Below are 18,689 nucleotides of genomic sequence, written 5' to 3'. Positions count from 1 at the left end.
ACTTTAGTCACTTTCAAGCATATAACATGGGGCAGACAGATGAGGCACAGTGCTACAGCATGATAAGTAAGGCTAAACTGCATAAAAAGGACCCTGAAAACAGATAATTCTGAAGCACTTCACAGTGACATTTCACCCTAGAGACGGTTGTATTTCTACACACTACTGAAGTGGTACAAATGAAAAATGTTTCAAGAACAGGTGGAATTTGAAGCACTTTACATGTACATTTGTCAGACCCAGAGACTGCAGCTGCCATAGTGATAAGGCAAAGATTTTCATATTGAAACTTCCTTTTGATATTCACTCCCATGTTAAACTGACTTGTCACCTGATATCGGCACCTAAAGAGTACCATATTTTCTTCAGCAGACACCCATTTATAAAACTTACCTTTTTTTGGAAAGGCAGCAGCAAAGGGAAAAAAAAACACAACCAAAAAACCCCCTTCCTTGTAGTAGCTGAACAGCAGCAGCAGCTAGGGAGCTGAGTCTACTCCCTGCCCGGTGTGCCACATGGGGCCACAGACCACCCCCATGCAGTGGGTCTGGCTGCAGACTGGCTGTGTGCGCCAGCACAATCCTACATGTGGGACTATATCATCCAACTGGGAGTCTCTACATTGATCAGGGAACATGTCAGTTGGGAAGTGGCAGTGGCATTAATTGCCATGGCTCCCAGAACCACAACAATTAATGCTGCCATGCCCCCCTACTGCCAAATTTCACAACTCATGGAGTCCCATGGGTTAAATTGAGCCTACATGCCATTTGAATACCACTGGCAGAACCTGCTCTTACTATATGAGGAAATATGATGTGCACTCCAATTTCTACCACCTGGTTTTGGAGAGAAAGGTGCTGGTTCTATGCAAGAAAATATGGTACTGCCTGATTATCAAAGATGCAGGAAGCCTGCACTTGCCACAAATCAGTGGCGTTTGTAGGTGTTCAGCCTACAACCACAACCACCCTCAGTTTATAACTCTGGCCAGCAGATTAGATTCTCTTGTGAGTTCTGGTCGCAATGAAAGGGTTTGAAAAATAGCTAGATAGCTGGACAGCTGAGAATTTCCTGGCATGGAGGAGTTCTCAGCTGGAAGAGAGCCAAACACCCTGCTATTCATAGATGTTAGGGGCTGGAAGGGACCATACAAGATCATTGGGTCCAGCCCCCTGCACTTGAGCAGGAAAGACTGCTGGGATCAGAGGACCCCAGCAAGGTGGGTGTCAAGACTCTTCCTGAAAATCACCAGGGTGGGTGACTATACCACCTCTGGGGGGAGTCTGTTCCAGACCCTCTGCACTCAAATTGTAAGAAGTTTTTTCTTATGTCCAACCTGAAGTGATCTTCAATCAGTTTGTGCACCCATTGTTTCTTGTTTCTCCCTGGGGTGCCTTGGTGAACAGGTGCTCCCCCAGGTCCTGATGTACTATTATTCTAGATCCCTCCACACAGCCTGTCAGAGCATAACCACACCGAGTTATGTTCCAGTTATCCCATTCTGACTTATGATTCCTTCAGTATCATGCCAGCTGGGAAGGTGGAGATATTTTACAGGACTGAAGTCATAGCAGCCATGGATCAGGAACAGTGATAAGTCCCCTTCTGCCCAACCTCCTCTTGTCCTACGCAGAAATTCTGTACAGATAAGAATCCAGACCTGGACCTTTAAAGAGCTATGAAAAAAATATGTAAAACAAGGCTCTCAAACCAAAGTATAGATTCATATTTGCATCTAAGCAGATACTTACTGAGGGCCAAGCAAATTCCTGGAGACTTTGCAAGTAGCTCTCTATCTCTGCATTTCCCATCAGATTGTACTCAACCAGACCATGAAGCATGAACAGGAACAAGTCCCACTGTAACCAGAAATAAAAAAATGTCAAGTTCCCTAGCAAATGCCTTGTTTGCAGCCCTAACCATGCACATTTAGCCCTTTGATCTCTTAGGCTAATTGGCTATTCTGTGGCTTGCTCTGGCACTAGGCTAAATAACCTCGGCGTCACATCTGTCTTCCCCAGACATGAACATCCTCTTGACGATGACACTTGCTGGTCTTTCCTTTTGTCCCTGAAGAAACAAAATGCCAGTTTAACAGCAAGAGTCAAATCTTCCTGGCCTTATTTACACAGGTATTCAGTCGCATTTAAGTCAGAACACCTGCACAAGTATGGCAAGTGAGACTGGGCAGCTGGTTCTGAAGCCCTCAGAAAGCCTCACCTCTCGCTGCTTAGCTTCTGCAACATAGCCAATGTTCTTCTTGCTGAAGATCAGCTGCACTGGAACAAGCATCCCAAAATCTTCCTTCCAGACAGAGAGCAGTGATGTGAGGAGGTTGCAGATGGGATGATTCTTGGATCGCTGTCTTTCAGGGTACTTCTGGGTCTGAAGCTCAAGTCCTCGGATCGGAATGCGGTCTGAAACTAAAACAAGAGAGAGAACTACTTGCTGCAGTTTTGGGCGGACGGAGGCTTTATCAAGATGACGGTAAACTTAACAAGTGCAGTAAGCAAGCTGACAGTCTGGTTTAGTAACAGCAATGCAAAAGACAAGGTAAAAACGGTGATGCAGAAACATCATGAAATGCCACGGGCAACCAAGTGGACCTCACTGGTTACACTCAAAATTCTGGGCTTCAAACCTGAACTAGAAGACACTCAGAGATAGAAGAAAAAAAGCAGACCATCTACTTTAGACCAGACACTTAATATTGCTCAGCAGGCTCATTGTCCCCCAAGTTTGGGATAAAAGAGACTAAGGGTGGAAATAGGTAGCCCAGAGCAAAAACAAATGGATTTCCATACTTTTTGTCATGCCACAAAAGCCCGGATTTGTGGCTGCAACAGAAGGTAGTAATAATTTGTGCTGCCGTCTTGCAGCAAATATCTATTTGCTTTGTGGTAGGAGAACACAGGCAGCCTGAAGCGGCTCATTTTCCAGCCGCTCTGGGCAGAGGCTCAAGGGGCCTAAGGCTGTGCAGGATCAGGCCCCTCAAGCCCCAGCACATTACCCATTGTTCTGCCCGATGCTGGGGGACAAGCAGTGACACGTTTCATCCAATAACGCTGATCAGCTATGGTGGGACCCATCTCAGCACAAATGATCTGCTTCATTGGGCAATGTTTTTTTCTCACCTAAATGCTGTGAGCTAGGAAAATCTTTAACAGAGTAGGATGCATCTGTCTTTCCTACATAATGGGATTTTTAACATGGCTAAACATGCGCCCATACCAGACACACAGAGCTTCTCTGTAATCTCACAGAAAGGCAAAACTGCATCTTGGCATAAACTTTGCCATATATTGGTTCAGGCTGCATTCAGAAAGGGAAAGACACTTATTCTTAAAGGCTCCAGATGGACGTTAGGGGCACTTACACACATACATGCAGTTTGCTCCAACGCACCAGAAATCCAGTGCATTGGAGCACGCTCAATTAATTCAGTTAATTGAGTCTGTGGTGCACATGAATTGATGTGCCTGGCACTGTGTCACGTACATTTGTATAAACGGCGAAATGTGCGTCAGTGCTGAGAAAATGGCAGCAGCGCGCTTTTGAACTAAAACACCTTGAGATATGATTTAGTTCGCAAGCGCACTGCCACTAGTCTCAGCACTGACTTGCATTTTGCCATTTATACAAATGTGCCCAGCACTGCATAACATACATGTGTACAAATGCCCTGTGACAGGGGTTTTCAACCTTTTTTAATAAGTGTACCTCTGGCAGCCAGACGAGGAGCAGGAAGCGGATGGTGCACGGCTGGATGCGGAGCGGCGGCAGCGTGGGGTGGTGGGTGGCAGCGGCCGCTGCATCTGAGGCCCTGCTCTGCATCTGGCCAGCCGGGTGGCACCTGTGCAGCCCACAGAGGGGCACTGCTGCCCTCACCCCGCTTCAGCCCTGCTCCTGGGAGGCGGAGGCATGGGGCGGTGGGTGGAAGCACTCTGTCCCCGCCCACCCATGTGTACCCCCTAGGGCCTTCTCACGTACCCCCAGTTGACAACCCCTGTCCTATCAAACTGGCAGGGATGGTTAGAAGGGGTGAGGGATCTCCAACTAGGTCCATTAACTAAAAAGCATGTGAAGCTCATGAGGTGTAGTGAGACACTATATGCTAACAGTTCACAAGAAGGGAAATCATACTTTGCAATTAACCACTATAATAGTCCCTATTAGCATTGTACTCTGAACCTGCAGAGACATGAAAGCAGCTACTGACTGTCTTTCAAGAGAGCCATGAAAGTAACCAAGATGTTATATTTATCAGTTTCTGATATCCAGAGACAAGGGTCCCTGAAAGTTCACTGCCCAAGACAAAGAGCAATTACACAAGAGTGCGCATACACTTAGATTGAACAAAGCAGGTCAAACTGGAATTGAAGGGTGCATTTAAGAGACCTGCGAGAAGTCTCTGCAGATCTACCGGGCTTTGTTACAAGAGGCTCAAAGTTCTGAAGTGAAAGCAGGAAGGGTCCTAAGGGGCATCGCAACAGTCTTACCTAGAAGGGAAGCCAACTCTATGGTACACTTAGCCAGCTGCTGTTCCGAGGTAGGACACATGAACTGAAAGCACAAAACTGATATGTCACCATCTGGAAATCTTCTCATAACCAGCAACCCCCAGCTACTAAGAAAAAAATTTTCATTAAAAAAAATTACAGAAGTGCAAACAGATGACAGCAGAAACTCCACAGCTGCTGACTTGGGCCACAAAAATGTAGGCTTGAGAAGAGATTCGGTATGGAAAGGATTAACCTTGCATTCCCACAGGTCACAAAGATACCCTGAGTCAGAAAATGAAACTTGTCTTTGTTGCATCTGACCTCAAATGAATGGTACCCAACATATCCTGCTAAAGCTACACCGGGCTCATTACATCAGCAGGTACAACACTGACTCAAAGTGATGCATTTTTACTTTTACCTTTCTGCATTGAAGTGTTTGACTCAGCTTCTCCAACAAGCACTCCAGATGAGCATAATGAATTGCTTCATCTTCATCCCTTGGTCCCACAGCAACACAGAGAACATCCTAGGGTAAAAGGACAACAGTGACTCATCCAACACAGGATACTTCTCACTTCAACAGTGATATCAATGACTGTAGAAAAACTGATTTACAAACATTTCTTAAGTCTCACAAAAACAAAGTCATGAAGTTAGAAGCCTCTCCATTTACAGGCAGTGGAAAGGAAGCAGATATATTAAGGTCAAAGTTTTCAAACCTGAGTGCCACTTACATAAAAAGTTTATCAACATCAGAAAGAGCTGCAAGTGAACACTGGGCAATATGGCAAAAGGCTCCCAGCACCCTTGCAAATCATCACTCAGAGTTAAAAAGTTTAGGCCTAAGTAATTTGCCAAAGGTCACAGAGGGCACTTTTCCACGTGCTCCAGTGCATTGATTAGAACATGTCAGAACAGATTTGATTAGCTAAAGTGTTCCAATCAGAAGAGTTCAACATGCTGCAGCGTCTTGTGTATTCAATGTCCCATGTTTCAAAACAGGCTTTATTTAAAGTGCCCCTACTGCCATTCTGAAATGCAGGACACTGAATACACTGCAGGCTTTTTCATTAAGGCGTCTCCCAAGAACCACTCTAATTAAAACGCACCCCCCCCCACCTCCCACCCTGGAGCACGTGTATCGGCACCCAGAGTCGGTCAATAGTACAGCGGGTACAGGTCTGACTGCCAGCCCTGGGTTGTTATACTTTCTGCCTTGCCGTTAGACTGAACACACCGTTTTCACAAGGAGTTTCAGACCACATGTAAAAAGCAAGGATGCAACATTAACTGGTTGGTCCCAAGGATCCAGACTTCTCTAATGCTACGCAAGATTATTGCATAATGTCACAGTGATTTTCAAACAGAAGCTGAAACCTGGAATAAAAAAACTATAGGGCAGCACATCACGTAGGAGGCACAGAAAGATCTGTATGATAGAACTTTAAAAGAACTGTCGCACCAAGTAACTCCAATTTCAGCATTATACAATGTAAAGATTTTTAGAAAAGAATTAAGCATTCAGAAAACTTCTCATGATTTTTTTAGAATGTCATTGAAGAAAAACACTGTTTGAAAGGAACACATTCTGCTTCAGATTTTGCAATCTAAGTATTGCAGAAATTGTACTACTAAGCAGCAAACTGATGGGAATCACCCCAGACACCCAGCTGTTTCATGTACTTAAATTTCAAACTGGACAATTAAATAAGCAGAAATCATAAAAAGAGAATTTTATAATTACTTCATTTTGACTAAGTTCAGGTGTTGGTGATACAGATTGGTATTAGGGATTTTCATTATTACAGTTGCCAGCAACCTTTGCAAGCTGTGGGATGGAACAACTTGGCTCCTAACATGGTGGCTTCCATGGTGCATCAGTGGCGGGGCCGTCCCCTGCATGCTGGCGCTGGGCAGCTGGAAGCTGCATCCTTGCTGCTTCTGATTCTGTGCCACAGCTGTGGGTGACAGGGAGAGGGGGTTTGGGAGAGCAAAGGCAGCATGGATACAACTTCTAGCTCCTTGGCCCTGCTCTCCACCACCAGCTGAAAGCTGTGCCCGCAACACAGCTAGTGGCAGGAGATTAGAGTGCAGGGGGGAAGAAACAGCTGGGGCAAGGGGGCAACTGGGAGTTGCCCATTTCTGGTGCAGCTCCTTGCTGCTTAGCCCCAGTGCAGGCATAGGCAAAGTCTTGGGCTCTGGAGGGTAGATTCAGTGGCTCCATGGGCTGGATCCAACCTGTGGGCTACATGCTGTTGACTCCTGCATTATATGATTTCTAAGAAAACCACACCCTTTCAAGCTTGGGAGAGGAGAGATAGGACCAGGATGCATTTTATATTTGGTTTGAAAAGGAGGCACTCTGGACCCCAGGCTGAAATCATGCTATCCTTCCTCCTCCTTTGCTTGCAATCTTAAATTGAATCAAGTGGGGGAGGCAGGATGGTAAAACTCCACAACAGATCTGCAGGACACAGTTGACTGCAACTCAGAATACATTCCCTTGACACAAGGTAAAACAGAATCCATCTAGCTATGAAGGGCTAACAGGACTAAAGAACAGGAAATATTTATTTTTTTTAGTCACTTAAGTCAGCAGATCCAACTGAAGAAAGACACTAGCTCTCACACCCTCCAAGCAAGCAAAGTCATTTGAGGATTCCTTCACCACTTCCATTCTATTTCTTTCTCATATCCTACCAACAAACCACAATATGCACTATAGTTAAAAGGGCTCCAGGAACCATTAGGCTGATCCCTAAGGAACCACTAGAAGGAAGTGAGCAGCACAGCTACTTTGTTATAACTGTAATAGTTCAGTTTTACTCAAGGTGGGAAGTAAAAAATAAAAGCACCAGGGGACAACGGAGGTTCCATACTTTGATCTCATTGATTATTTCAGAGGGAAATGGAGCATGATGCTGGCATCCTGGAGGGCAGTCCTTCTTCATCTCCTGTGTATCCTCACTAGGTAAGGAAGGACCCTGGATTTTCAGCATTCGACTGAATGTGGTCCTCACTTCCCTTTTGATCAGTGCTGTAAAGCACAAAAAAAAAAAAAGAGAACAGTGGTGGTTAAACTCAGATCTTCTCCCCAGGGAGATGGTTCCCAGACACCAAAGCCTGAAGTATTCCTTCTACAACTTCCTCCACTGAGGGGTACCTCAGGGCCTGTACAAGTAAGGAATGCGAAGTTTAGGCTGACACCTGCACTCCAGGTTCCTACACCTCCTTGTAATTATAAGGGCAAAAATGAAAAGGATACTCCAAGACACAGTATGTTGAATCACTATGTAGCCAATCTCTTAGCCCTTTATCAAAAGACTTCAGCCAGGAGACAAATTAGTACCACTTTGGTACTACTTACATTAGGAACCTGAACCTGCACCTGCTTAACCACCAGTTTTAGAGGATCTATGAACATATTCTGAACCAAGGGAATTTTGTCCCGCATCCAACTAAAGTTAGTTTAACCCACTTTAGCAGCAAAGGCTGTTAGGTATTTGTCACAGTTCAGAATCAGTGGCTTCTAGGAAATTCCAAAAGGCCACCAGTGCACTGTGAGACTAACTGAAAGTATCTGAATCCAATCAGCACTAAGCCCATACAAACTAAAATGGCTCTAATTAAACCAATCTTCAGGGCTGCTGAAAGCAAATCCAATCCACATGGTATTTTGCATATGTTGTTAAGATAACTTGTGTGCATGGACCCAAATTATAAGCATGCTGGGGGGATCCAAGCAGTTCTTAGCATTAAAAATGTCTAGACTGTAGCCTAAACATGATGCTCTTGGAAAAAGTGTCCAATATTGCAGGCACCTACAACCGTGAAGTAACTTAACAGCCTAAAACACCCTGCAACATCAACCCAAAGCTTGAAAATCAGGCAAGAAAAGAGGAAGTGCATGCCTCTGACAAGTATGCCAGCAAGATCCTGAACTTCACAATACTAGACCAGAGACTTTCCCCTGATCTCAGAAAGGCACCCAACCCCATCCTCAAATGAGGTGCAGTGCTAGTGCAGAAATTACAGACTGACCTGTGATGTTGGTGGAGAGCCAGGTGCATGCCTTTCCAGTAGCCAGCCTCACTGCAATATCCTCTGCGCTGCTCAGGACCTTTGGGATGGAAAACAAGCAGCATTACAGTTAACACCCCTGATGATACTGGGCCAAGACAGACAAGAAAATAAAACTTTCTAGGGAAGCGACTTCATTTCCATAAACAACACTCAGAGTAAGCTCTCATCTCTCCCCATGATCTCAAAGGGAATAGGATCGTGCTCACTGGAAACTAACATCTCAAAATAAAGGGAAAAATTAAGTACTTTTAGCAGCTCCAAGTAAATCCCATTCATTCTGGAAGAATCTGGTACTAGAAAGAGAAGCTTCATTCCAAAAGTTCCAAGACTGAACCAAATCTCAGATGGCTTATTGGGATAAGCCTGTTAGAGGATGTCTGTTTCTGTAGTCCACAACACACAAGGAGTTATGTAGTTAGCATCACATCTGGCCATTTTTGAGTCTCCCTAGCCCACAGGATCAAGTATCAGTCTACAATGGGTTAACTGGGACAACCTTTGCCATAAGACCAGAGTGAAGATCAGATTTTGCACTTCTGTCGTAGCAAGACACCTCACCTGTTCTGCTACCACATCACTAATTTAATCACATGAATGTCATATAAATTAATTCTAATTAATATATCACTAATTTCAGGGCCTTCTTAACTCTGAAGTCAAAGACAACAGTCACAGAATCACAGAGAAGCAGGGTTGGAAAGGACCTCCAGAGGTCACCTAGTTCAACCCTGCATGAGGCAGGACCATCCCTAACCAAACCATCTTATACAAATCCACCGTCTAACTTATTACTAAAACTACACAGTCAACTCCAACACAACCACAAGACATAACATAATAACCTGCCACAAGTAAAGCAGGTGGACCACCATGGTCAATATCCTGCTGCTGCAAAATTTGTCAAATTATATTTGAGACATCCAAGGAAGAGGGCCACACTACCCACGGCGGAGGAAGGCAAGAACCCCAGATTAGTCTCTACTAATCTGACTGTAGGGCAAAATTCCTTCTCGACTCCAAATATGACAGTTGGTCTTACCTTGAATGGAGGAGCACAGACAGCAGCAAAAGGGAAAGCAAAAGTCTATTCCAACCCTACATGGAAACTAGCAAAGCCTAGAAGGATGGGAAATATCTACAGTAGAGCATAGGCATAGACGCCTACATCATTCATGACCAAAGCTTATCCAGCCTCTTGAATATCTCCAATGATGGAGACTTCACAACTTCTCTAGGCAGTCTATTCTACTGCTTCACTATTGTAATAATGAAGAAGTTTTTCATGATATCCAATCTAAACTTACTTTACTACAACTTTAAGCCCCTGACCTGTGTCCTGGTCTCCAAAGCAAGAGAGAAAAGGTGTTTTTCTCTCTTCTTTATGGCAGCCCTTTAGAAAATTGAGGACTGCTATTGTGTCCTGTCTTAAGTACCTTTTCTGTAAGCTGTATACACCTATTTCCTTCAACTTTTTCTCATGACTTGCCTTCCAAGCTTTTTATCATTATTGTTGACTCTCTCTAACTTTTCCATGTCCTCTTTAAAAGGTAGAGCCCAAAACTGCAAACAGTACTCTAGACGAGTCCTAACCAGTACCAAGTAAAGAAGCACTATCACCTCCCAGGTGTTGCATTTCATATTTGTGCTGATACAAAAAACAAAAACCACACACACACTTGCCCTTTTCTTCAGCTACATCACACTGCAGACTCATACTGAGTCTGTGATCTACCAAGACTACCAGATCCTTCTCTGTAGTGCTGCTATCCAGCCAGGTGCCACCCAGTTCATATGTGCAAACAGTAAACTATTTTGCTGTTAACCCATTTTGCAGAAATATGTCAAAATGACCTGATGGGAATAGTGTTCTGAACCCTTTCTCCAGTTCCACATGATTTTAGGTCAGTGTGTCCATAGATCATATCACTGAAGTTTACAAGTGGCAACAATAGATATACAAGGATATTAATCAGGACCTGAAGTCAAGGCCTTTGTTAAACGTGGTACATACAGCTGCAGATGTCTCTTCTGGCAGCAGAACTCTCACAGCTTCAGGACCTTTCTTCCTGCAAAATCTGCAAACAAAAAAGTGGCAAAGAATGTGTACTGCAGTGTCAAGGCTCTACAGTGATAATCAAGGACATTTATTCCTGCACGAACTTCTATATGTTCCATTATGCTTCATTGCCTGGGACAGCATCGCAATGCCAAAACTCAAGGTAGGTAAGAACCATGTAAGCAAGACTGAATTCCAAGCAGCTGACCTAACTACTCAAAATTCTTTGTTCCCTTCCCTGAAAAGGGAAAAGTACAAGAAATAGAGCCGAGGCACACTGTTCCACACATCCTCTACAACCCCCTCCCATAAGTAAGTGCAGGGGTGGGCAAAATACAGCCTGCAGCTGGATCTGTCCCGCCAGCTGACTGGATCTGGCTCATGGGCGGGGAACCCGCCATTTAAGTGCATCTGGCCTGATGGGCAGCTGCCCATGCTGCGCTCTGCATGGGGCTGAGTCCTGCCCACTCCCACCTGGGGCAGTGCATGCTACGCTCCCATCCTTCCCCACTGGAGGGCCCCAGCCACGGTCAGCAGGCATAGCTTCTAGGCAAGGCTGCCACTGTTGTAGCTGCCCAGGGACCTGCTAGACATCCCTGGGCTCCAGCAAATCCTCCTCCTCTTCCTGCTGAAGCACTCCAGGCATCAGGTAGGGAGGGGAAGCTGCAGCGCTGAAGGGAGCGGGGGGCAGGCTCTGCCTGCAGCTCGCTTTGGTCCTGTTCATGAATGGCTGCGTGGGAGAGAACTTGGATGGAGGGGTGGGGTGTGAAGAAGCTCAGCTGCTCACAAAACCCTGCTGGGCAGGCATGGGACAAGCAGGTGGGGTGGAAGCAGCAGGAGCCAGCATGGGCTTGGTTGCAGATCTGCCAGACAGGCATGGGACAGGCAGCAGCAGGAGGAGCCACCAGTGCAGGCTCAGCTGCAACCCAGCTGGGCAGGTGTGAACAGAGACCAAGAGAGCCAGTGATGCCAGGCACAGCTCCCCACCCCCCACAACTCTTCCTAGGGGGCTTGCCTTGCTGCCCGCTGGTGGCAGCTGCTTTCCTGGCCCTTTGCAGCACACTGCAAGCCAGACAGGCAGCGCTGATCCCCTTCCCGCTCCCCACACCTGCAGGGGCTGGGCTTAGCCACATCAGAGTGGGCAGCGGGAAGCTGGGTTGGAAGGGGGAGCCCCCCCAACCACACACACAGTCACAGACCAATGACATGATTGGAATAACAGACTTGGTGGGACAGTTCGCTTGACTGGAGCACTGTCATGGGCAGGTACAAACAATTCAGCAAGGACAGGCAGGGGAGAATAGGAGGAGGAGTCGCAATTTACAAAAAAAAGCCGTATGACTGCTCAGAACTCAAGTATGAAACTGGAAATAAGCCTGTTGAGAGTTTCTGGGTTAAGGTTAGAGGGGACAGCAACAAGGGTGATGTTGTGGTGGGGGTCTGCTATAGACCACCAGACCAGGAGAAGTGGCAGATAAGGCTTTCTTCAAACAGCTAGTGGAAGTTTCCCTGATCACAAGCCCCGGTTCTCATGGGGGACTTCAATCACCCTAAGAGCTGCTGGGAGGACAATACAGCAGTGCGCAGGCAAGCCAGGAATTTTTTGGAGAGTGTTGGAGACAACTTCCAGGTGCAAGTGCTGGAGCAGCCAACTAGGGGCCATGCTCTTCTTGACCTGCTGCTCACAGACAGGAAAGAATTGGTGGGGTATGCAGTAGTAGATGGCAACTCGAGCAGCAGTGACCACAAGATGACTGAGTTCAGGATCCTGAGGAAAGAAAGGATGGAGAGCAGCAGAGTAAGGATGTTGAACTTCAGAAAAGCAGACTTCAACGCACTCAAGGAACTCATGGGCAGGAGAATGGGGGAAGCAACCTTGTGATAGAAAACGCAGAAAAGGCTGAAGTGCTCAATGCCTTATTCACCTCAGTCTTCGCAGGCAAGATCAGCTTCCAGACTACTGCACTGGGCAGCACAGCTTGGGGAGAAGGTGAAAGAACAGGCTAGGGACTATTGAGAAAATCTGGACATATACAAGTCCAAGGACAGGATAGTATGCACCCAAGGGTGCTTAGGGAGTTGGCTGACGAGATTGCAGAACCAGTGTCCATAATCTTTTAAAACTCATGGCTATCAGAAAAGGTCCTGGATGACTGGAAAAGGGCAAACATAGTACCCATATTTAAGGAAGGGAAAAAAGGCTGCAGAGTACTGTGTGCAGTTTTGGGCTCTACCTTTTAAAGAGGACATGGAAAAGTTAGAGAGAGTCAACAATAATGATAAAAAGCTTGGAAGGCAAGTCATGAGAAAAAGTTGAAGGAAATAGGTGTATACAGCTTACAGAAAAGGTACTTAAGACAGGACACGATAGCAGTCCTCAATTTTCTAAAGGGCTGCCATAAAGAAGAGAGAAAAACACCTTTTCTCTCTTGCTTCGGAGACCAGGACACAGATCAAGGGCTTAAAGTTGTAGTAAAGTAAGTTTAGATTGGATATCATGAAAAACTTCTTCATTATTACAATAGTGAAGCAGTAGAATAGACTGCCTAGAGAAGTTGTGTCAGACTGGTCAGACTCACCTCAGGCCCTGGAAAAATCATGGAGCAGATCCTCAAGGAATTGATTTCTAAGCACTTGGAGGAGAAAAAGGGAATTAGGAACAGTCAGCATGGATTCACCAAGGGCAAGTCATGCCTGACCAACCTGATTGCCTTCAATGATGAGGTGACTGGCTCTGTGGATGCAGGGAGACAGGTGGATGTGGTATACTTTGATTTTAGCAAGGCTTTTGATATTGTCTCCCACAACATTCTTGTAGGGAAGCTAAGGAAGTACAGGCTGGATGAATGCATTGTTAGGCAGGCAGAAAACTGGTTGAAGCATCAGGGTCAGAGGGTAATAATCAATAGCTCGATGTCTGACTGGTAGCTGGTATCCAGTGGAGTGCCACAGGGGACAGTTTTGTTCAATTTCTTCATTAATGACCTGGAAGATGTCAGAGTGCACCCTCAGTAAGTCTGCAGATAACACCAAGCTGGGGGAGCAGTAGATACACTGGAGGTTAGGGCTAGGATTCAGAGTGACCTGGACAAATTGGAGGATTGGGCCAAAAGAAATCTCATGAGGTTCAACAAGGACAGGTGTAAAGTCCTGCACTCAGGATGGAACAGTCGCATGCACCAGTACCAGCTGGGGGCTGGCTAGCTGGGCAGCAGCTCTGCAGAAAAGGATAGTGGACAATAGCTGAATATGAGCCAGAGGTGTGCCCTTGTTGCCACGAAGGTTAACAACATACTGGGCTGCATTGGTAGGTGTGTTGCCAGCAGGTCAAAAGAAGTGATTATTCCCCTCTATTCAGCACTGGTGAGGCCACATCAGGAGTACTGTGTCCTGTTTTGGGCTCCCCACTACAGAAAGGATGTAGACAAATTGGAGCGTCCAGAGGAGGGCAACAAAAGCAGTGAGGGGGTGGGGGACACGACTTATGAGGAGAGGCTGAGGGAACTGGGCTTATTTAGTAGAGAAGAGGAGACAGAGGGGATTTAATAGCAACCTTCGACTACCTGAAGGGAGCTTCAAAAGAGGATGGAGCTAGACCGTTCTCAGTGGTGGAAGATTTCATAGGTTTCATAGACACTAGGACTGGAAGGGACCTTGGAAGATCATGGAATCTAGCCCCCTGCCTCAGGGGCAGGAAGTCAGCTGGAGTCATAGGATCTCAGCAAGAAAAACATCCAGGTTCCTCTTGAAGGCATTCAAGGCAGGTGCCTGAACTACCTCTGGCAGCAGGCTATTCCAGACCTTGGGGGCCCAGACAGTAAAGAAGTTCTTCCTTATGTCTAGCCTAAAATGGTCTTGGAGGAGTTTATAAGAGAATAAGGAGCAACGGTCTCAAGTTGCAGCAAGGCAAGTTTAGGTTAGATATTAGGAAGAATTATCTCACTAGGAGGGATGTAAAACACTGGAACAGGTTACCCAGCGAGGTGGTGGAAGCACCATCCTTGGAAGATTTCAAGACCTGGCTAGACAAAGCCTTGGCTGGAATGATCTAGTTGGGGCTGGTCCTGCTCTGAGCAAGGGATTGGACAAGATGACCTCCTGAGGTCCTTTCCAACCCTCATTTTCTCTGATTCTATGATCCACATGCCCCCAACATGCTACACCCCCCACGATATACAAGCAAGCCCCTCCCCCAAAAAGGGGAACTTCCCTGGGCAAGAGAAGAGACTTCTAGTAGCAAAGGTCAGGGATTAGGGGGCAGATCACCTGCCACCTGCCAAGGGGAGGGGCTACCCTTGCAGCCCTCCACACCTCACCAAAACTTGTTAAGCGGCCCTCTTACCCATCCCTAAGAGGCATTAGAAAGTCAGCAGGGAAACAGCTTCAGTTACAAATGCAGTTAAGTATCAGTCCTGAGCCAAATCAGAGGCTGGTGTTTGAAAATACTGAAGTGCTTGGTGGCACCTCAGGTGTCACAAGACAAAGCCAGCACAGCACTAAGAATAGCACAGCAAAAAGGAAGATAAGAAATGAATAATTTATGTAGCTTTTCCTTCTTACTCTCTGCCTTTGAGGAAAGCCTGTGCCCCTTCTTCATAAAGCTGAGTGCACACCTCATCCAGCAGTTTGTCATGATTAGTATTGTCCTCCTTCACTTTTTCCTGCAGCATGACCTCTGCCCTTTTGACAAGCTCTGCTACCAAAGTGGCCCTGGAAAAAAAAAACAGTGTGATGGCAGATTGAACAAGTATGAAATACAACCATGCAACCTGTTTTGAACCTCTTCATCCCCATTTTACTTTACAGCATGAAAGAAACAGAACATTTTGGTTAAAAAGAACCAGTCATATGATATTTTGCTAATCTAACTATTCTGCATTGCCAAAGTTTCACTATCCCCAACCCCTTCAAGTTCACTGGAATTCAGTACCATGAAGTGTGCTTGAAGCAAAAACATTAATGAGATTCAAAAGGGACTGGGCTTTTATACCAGTAACAAAAACTTGCAGTTGGATAAGTATGACACATTCTAGGTAGCATATTCAGCCTAGTGTTTCAGGTATAAAGGCAATCTCTAGTTATTAGCATTTAGGATGAGATTTGTTGCGAGAGACATTATCACACATCTATCTAGAATGCAAGCTTGTTTGTACCAGCATCAGATGCTGGCCACTATCAGAGATACGACACTGGATAAGAGACTGCAAGTCTGACTTAATACAGACATGCCTATACCCTATGGTTTTAGGTGCATGTAACCCAGAGTGAAAAGGGAAGCAGCTTTCTCCAGAAGAAGATGCTAATAGAAACGCACTTAAAATGCCTTTCTGCCCCAACTTTTTTATTTTTGCTTTAGTAATCCTGAGAAAACTAATGTAGACAGGGCTTCACACAGCCGCGAGCATCTGGCTAACACTAGTATAGCACGCTTGCCTTTCAGAGCTTGGGTTGAGGCCCAGGCTTGAGATTTTCCTGTTTTGATTGGTGGAGCCCATCTACCAATCAGGAGGCAGCAAGAAGAGTTAAGTCATGCCCCTTTCCTGAGGGGAGGGGGAGAAGAGCTCTCCCAGACCTGACTGTAGACTGCAACACTGTCAGGTCTGGAAGACTTCAGGGGCAGAGCCCTGGAGAGTATAAAAGGAGCTGCATGCCCAGCACAAAGGGCAGAGGGAAGAGTGGGGTTTAGAAAAGCTGAGGAGAGCTGCTCAGCAGGGCAAAGCAGCAGCCCAGAAGCGCCCTTGAAGATTTCCACCGGTGGGGAACAGCGGACGGCTCCAGCAGCTAGGGTCTTGGTGTGCAGCATGGCGCATGGCGTCCAGACCTCGGGAGCTGCATGAGATGGCTCGGGTCTGCAGCCTCTGGCATGTGGCCAGAGCCAGTGCACGGAGCAGGATCTTTGGAGCACTTGGGCAGTTCAGGTCCCCAACCCCCTACATGATGCTGGGAACTCAGTGCAGGAGGTGTGGCACGGAGGGTCCAGGAGCAGACCAAGCCCGAGATGACCCAGGCCACCAACCCATAGCAAAAGGTTGAGTCCAAGGAGCCAGATGGTGCTTGCGCTACTGAGTCAGCAGACAGGGCTGAGCCAGAGGCCCCAAAAGCCCTGCATAGCGGAGCCTGGTTCCAGGGGACAGCAACCCCCGAAGCCCACAAGTGAGAGACCAGCTTGGTGCCGATGACAAGGGCCACCCTCCAGGCCTGGGAGCTGAGTTGCAGGGAAAAAGGATTCCCACAGGGCAGGGGGAGTCCCCCCGGTTAGTTAAGGGCCCCTGAAAATGGAGGTCCCACTGGGAGGGTCCTCCTGAAGTTATCAGCTTCCTTGAAGGGATTGGGAAAAAGCCCCAGGGCACTGGGGTTTCCCCTTGGGATTAAGTTTATCTTTGAGGTTCCCGTGCCATCAGTGGTGTGATGTTGTGCCTTATATTTTGTGAACTCACATGTTTGTAAATTAGTAGATGAGTAGAATCCTAGGGTTCTGCTGGGACCCCCTTTTGCTATCAACCCCCTTTTGCTATCATTTTATCTTTTGTTTATTTGTATTTATTTATGGCTTATTTATTGTTCACCTATATTTATCTATAGTTTATCTGCTGGCTATCTATGTTTACTTTGGGGTTTATCTGTTTCAGAACAGATACTTACCTGTGATGTACCTGTATCTGGAGCACTGGAATAAGGTTTTGTAGCATTTACCCAGAGGGTATTGTTTATGTTATTTGTTTAGATATTACATACACTATATATCTATATAGTACATATGTTTATATCCATGTTTCTTTTCCTTGTAATAAGTTAATGTAAAATAAATTTGTATATAGTTAAGTCCCCTGACTGTCCTGGCCTGGTTCTTTAGGGACAGAGGGAAACCGAGCAGTTTTCAGTTCCCCTACAGCACACCTGCCAGCTAACAATTCCCTTCAATTGGAGAAGGAGAGTATATACTTGAGTATACCTGGGCTACAGTAGCATTCACATTACTGTTACCACCAAGACTGGTAACAGGAGAGTCAGTTTAATGTAGACAAAGCATTACAATCGTGTAGGAATATACCAGCTAACATGGTCTATGTGAAAGGAAATTGAATCATTTCTGACTCCATCAAGCAGGGAGGAAGAAGCTTTAGGGCAGGATCATCTCTGCTTTTTGCAAAGTACCTAGTACAGTGGGGTTCTTGCCCATGAGTGGGACCCCTAGGAGATATAATTTCTGCTAGCTGTGTCTGAAAAGTCTGCCTGAGCTGCTGAACTGTGGTGTCCAGATTTATAAAACCATCTGCCTAGAATCTGAGAATTTAAATGGTGGGAGTTCCAACTCAGTCACCTGGGAAGTACTGTTACCCTCCCTGTTACATCTACAGACATGGCATCAAGGCAAAATTAAGCAAGTTGTGTTCACAACACAGGACATGGGAGTCACCCAAAACATGTGGCGTAATTCGCTCAAGTTTTGAGATACCTGTAAAGATCTCCACAGTAGGGAATGAATATCATCTACAGAGGTCAGAGGATGGCGGAAAGGAGACAGCAGCAGCACAGATCTCTAGTGGACAGGCCATTTTTGTTCTACTTATTACTACTACTACAAATCTCCTTCCAAGACAAATGGCACCATTTTCACAAGCTTAAATGAGAATTCTACAAAGACTAGATTAGTCCAGAATGACTTAAAGGCTTTAGCATCAATCAAAATTTAGACTGCACAGTCTACTAGGGAGGCCAGAACAATAGTTCCCCAAGCAACTGAAAACCCAAGTCTGGCCTCAAAGGATTAAAACCAGATAGAAGGAAAGCATTTTTCAGAGATGTGTACCCAAGCACTTACTTGATATGCTTAACACAGTTGGATCCCACCCTCTCTGCCACAAATTCCACTGTTCTCCGCAGTGACGGTGGCTGATTGTGGAAGAAGGCCTGTTCCAGCTCTGCCTGTTCAGGAGGAAGAGCAAGAGCTATGAAGAGACCAGGACCCTCTACAGAGATGATCTTCTCTACACAGAAACAAACCTGAAATTTAATTCTGTGTACAATGCACAACAGGGCCA

At 46.0% G+C, this 18,689-nt stretch overlaps 1 protein-coding gene across 3 annotated transcripts in view; it reads right to left on the bottom strand.

Moving 5' to 3' along the window:
* Nucleotides 1–18,689, bottom strand: part of CDAN1 (codanin 1) — a 59,307-nt gene that overhangs the window by 2,102 nt on the left and 38,516 nt on the right. For 2 of the 3 annotated variants that reach the window (XM_090033328.1, XM_090033329.1), the window contains 9 exons: nt 18,470–18,573; nt 15,208–15,357; nt 10,603–10,666; nt 8,550–8,628; nt 7,388–7,545; nt 4,927–5,034; nt 4,503–4,566; nt 2,224–2,426; nt 1,755–1,862 (listed from right to left, as the gene is read on the bottom strand). In XM_090033328.1, coding sequence (XP_089889454.1) covers nt 1,755–1,862; nt 2,224–2,426; nt 4,503–4,566; nt 4,927–5,034; nt 7,388–7,545; nt 8,550–8,628; nt 10,603–10,666; nt 15,208–15,357; nt 18,470–18,573 — 1,038 coding nt within the window. Of the gene's footprint in view, nt 1–1,754; nt 1,863–2,223; nt 2,427–4,502; nt 4,567–4,926; nt 5,035–6,252; nt 6,467–7,387; nt 7,546–8,549; nt 8,629–10,602; nt 10,667–15,207; nt 15,358–18,469; nt 18,574–18,689 lie in introns of those variants that run through there. The other variant, XR_016440303.1, reaches the window with a different exon arrangement.

The sequence above is a fragment of the Crocodylus siamensis genome, chromosome 2 (assembly GCF_052110815.1).
Source record: "Crocodylus siamensis isolate JL-2025a chromosome 2, ASM5211081v1, whole genome shotgun sequence".
NCBI classification, from domain to species: Eukaryota; Metazoa; Chordata; order Crocodylia; family Crocodylidae; genus Crocodylus; species Crocodylus siamensis.
Note: the sequence above shows the minus strand (reverse complement) of the source record. Positions and strands in the feature narration are given on the sequence as shown.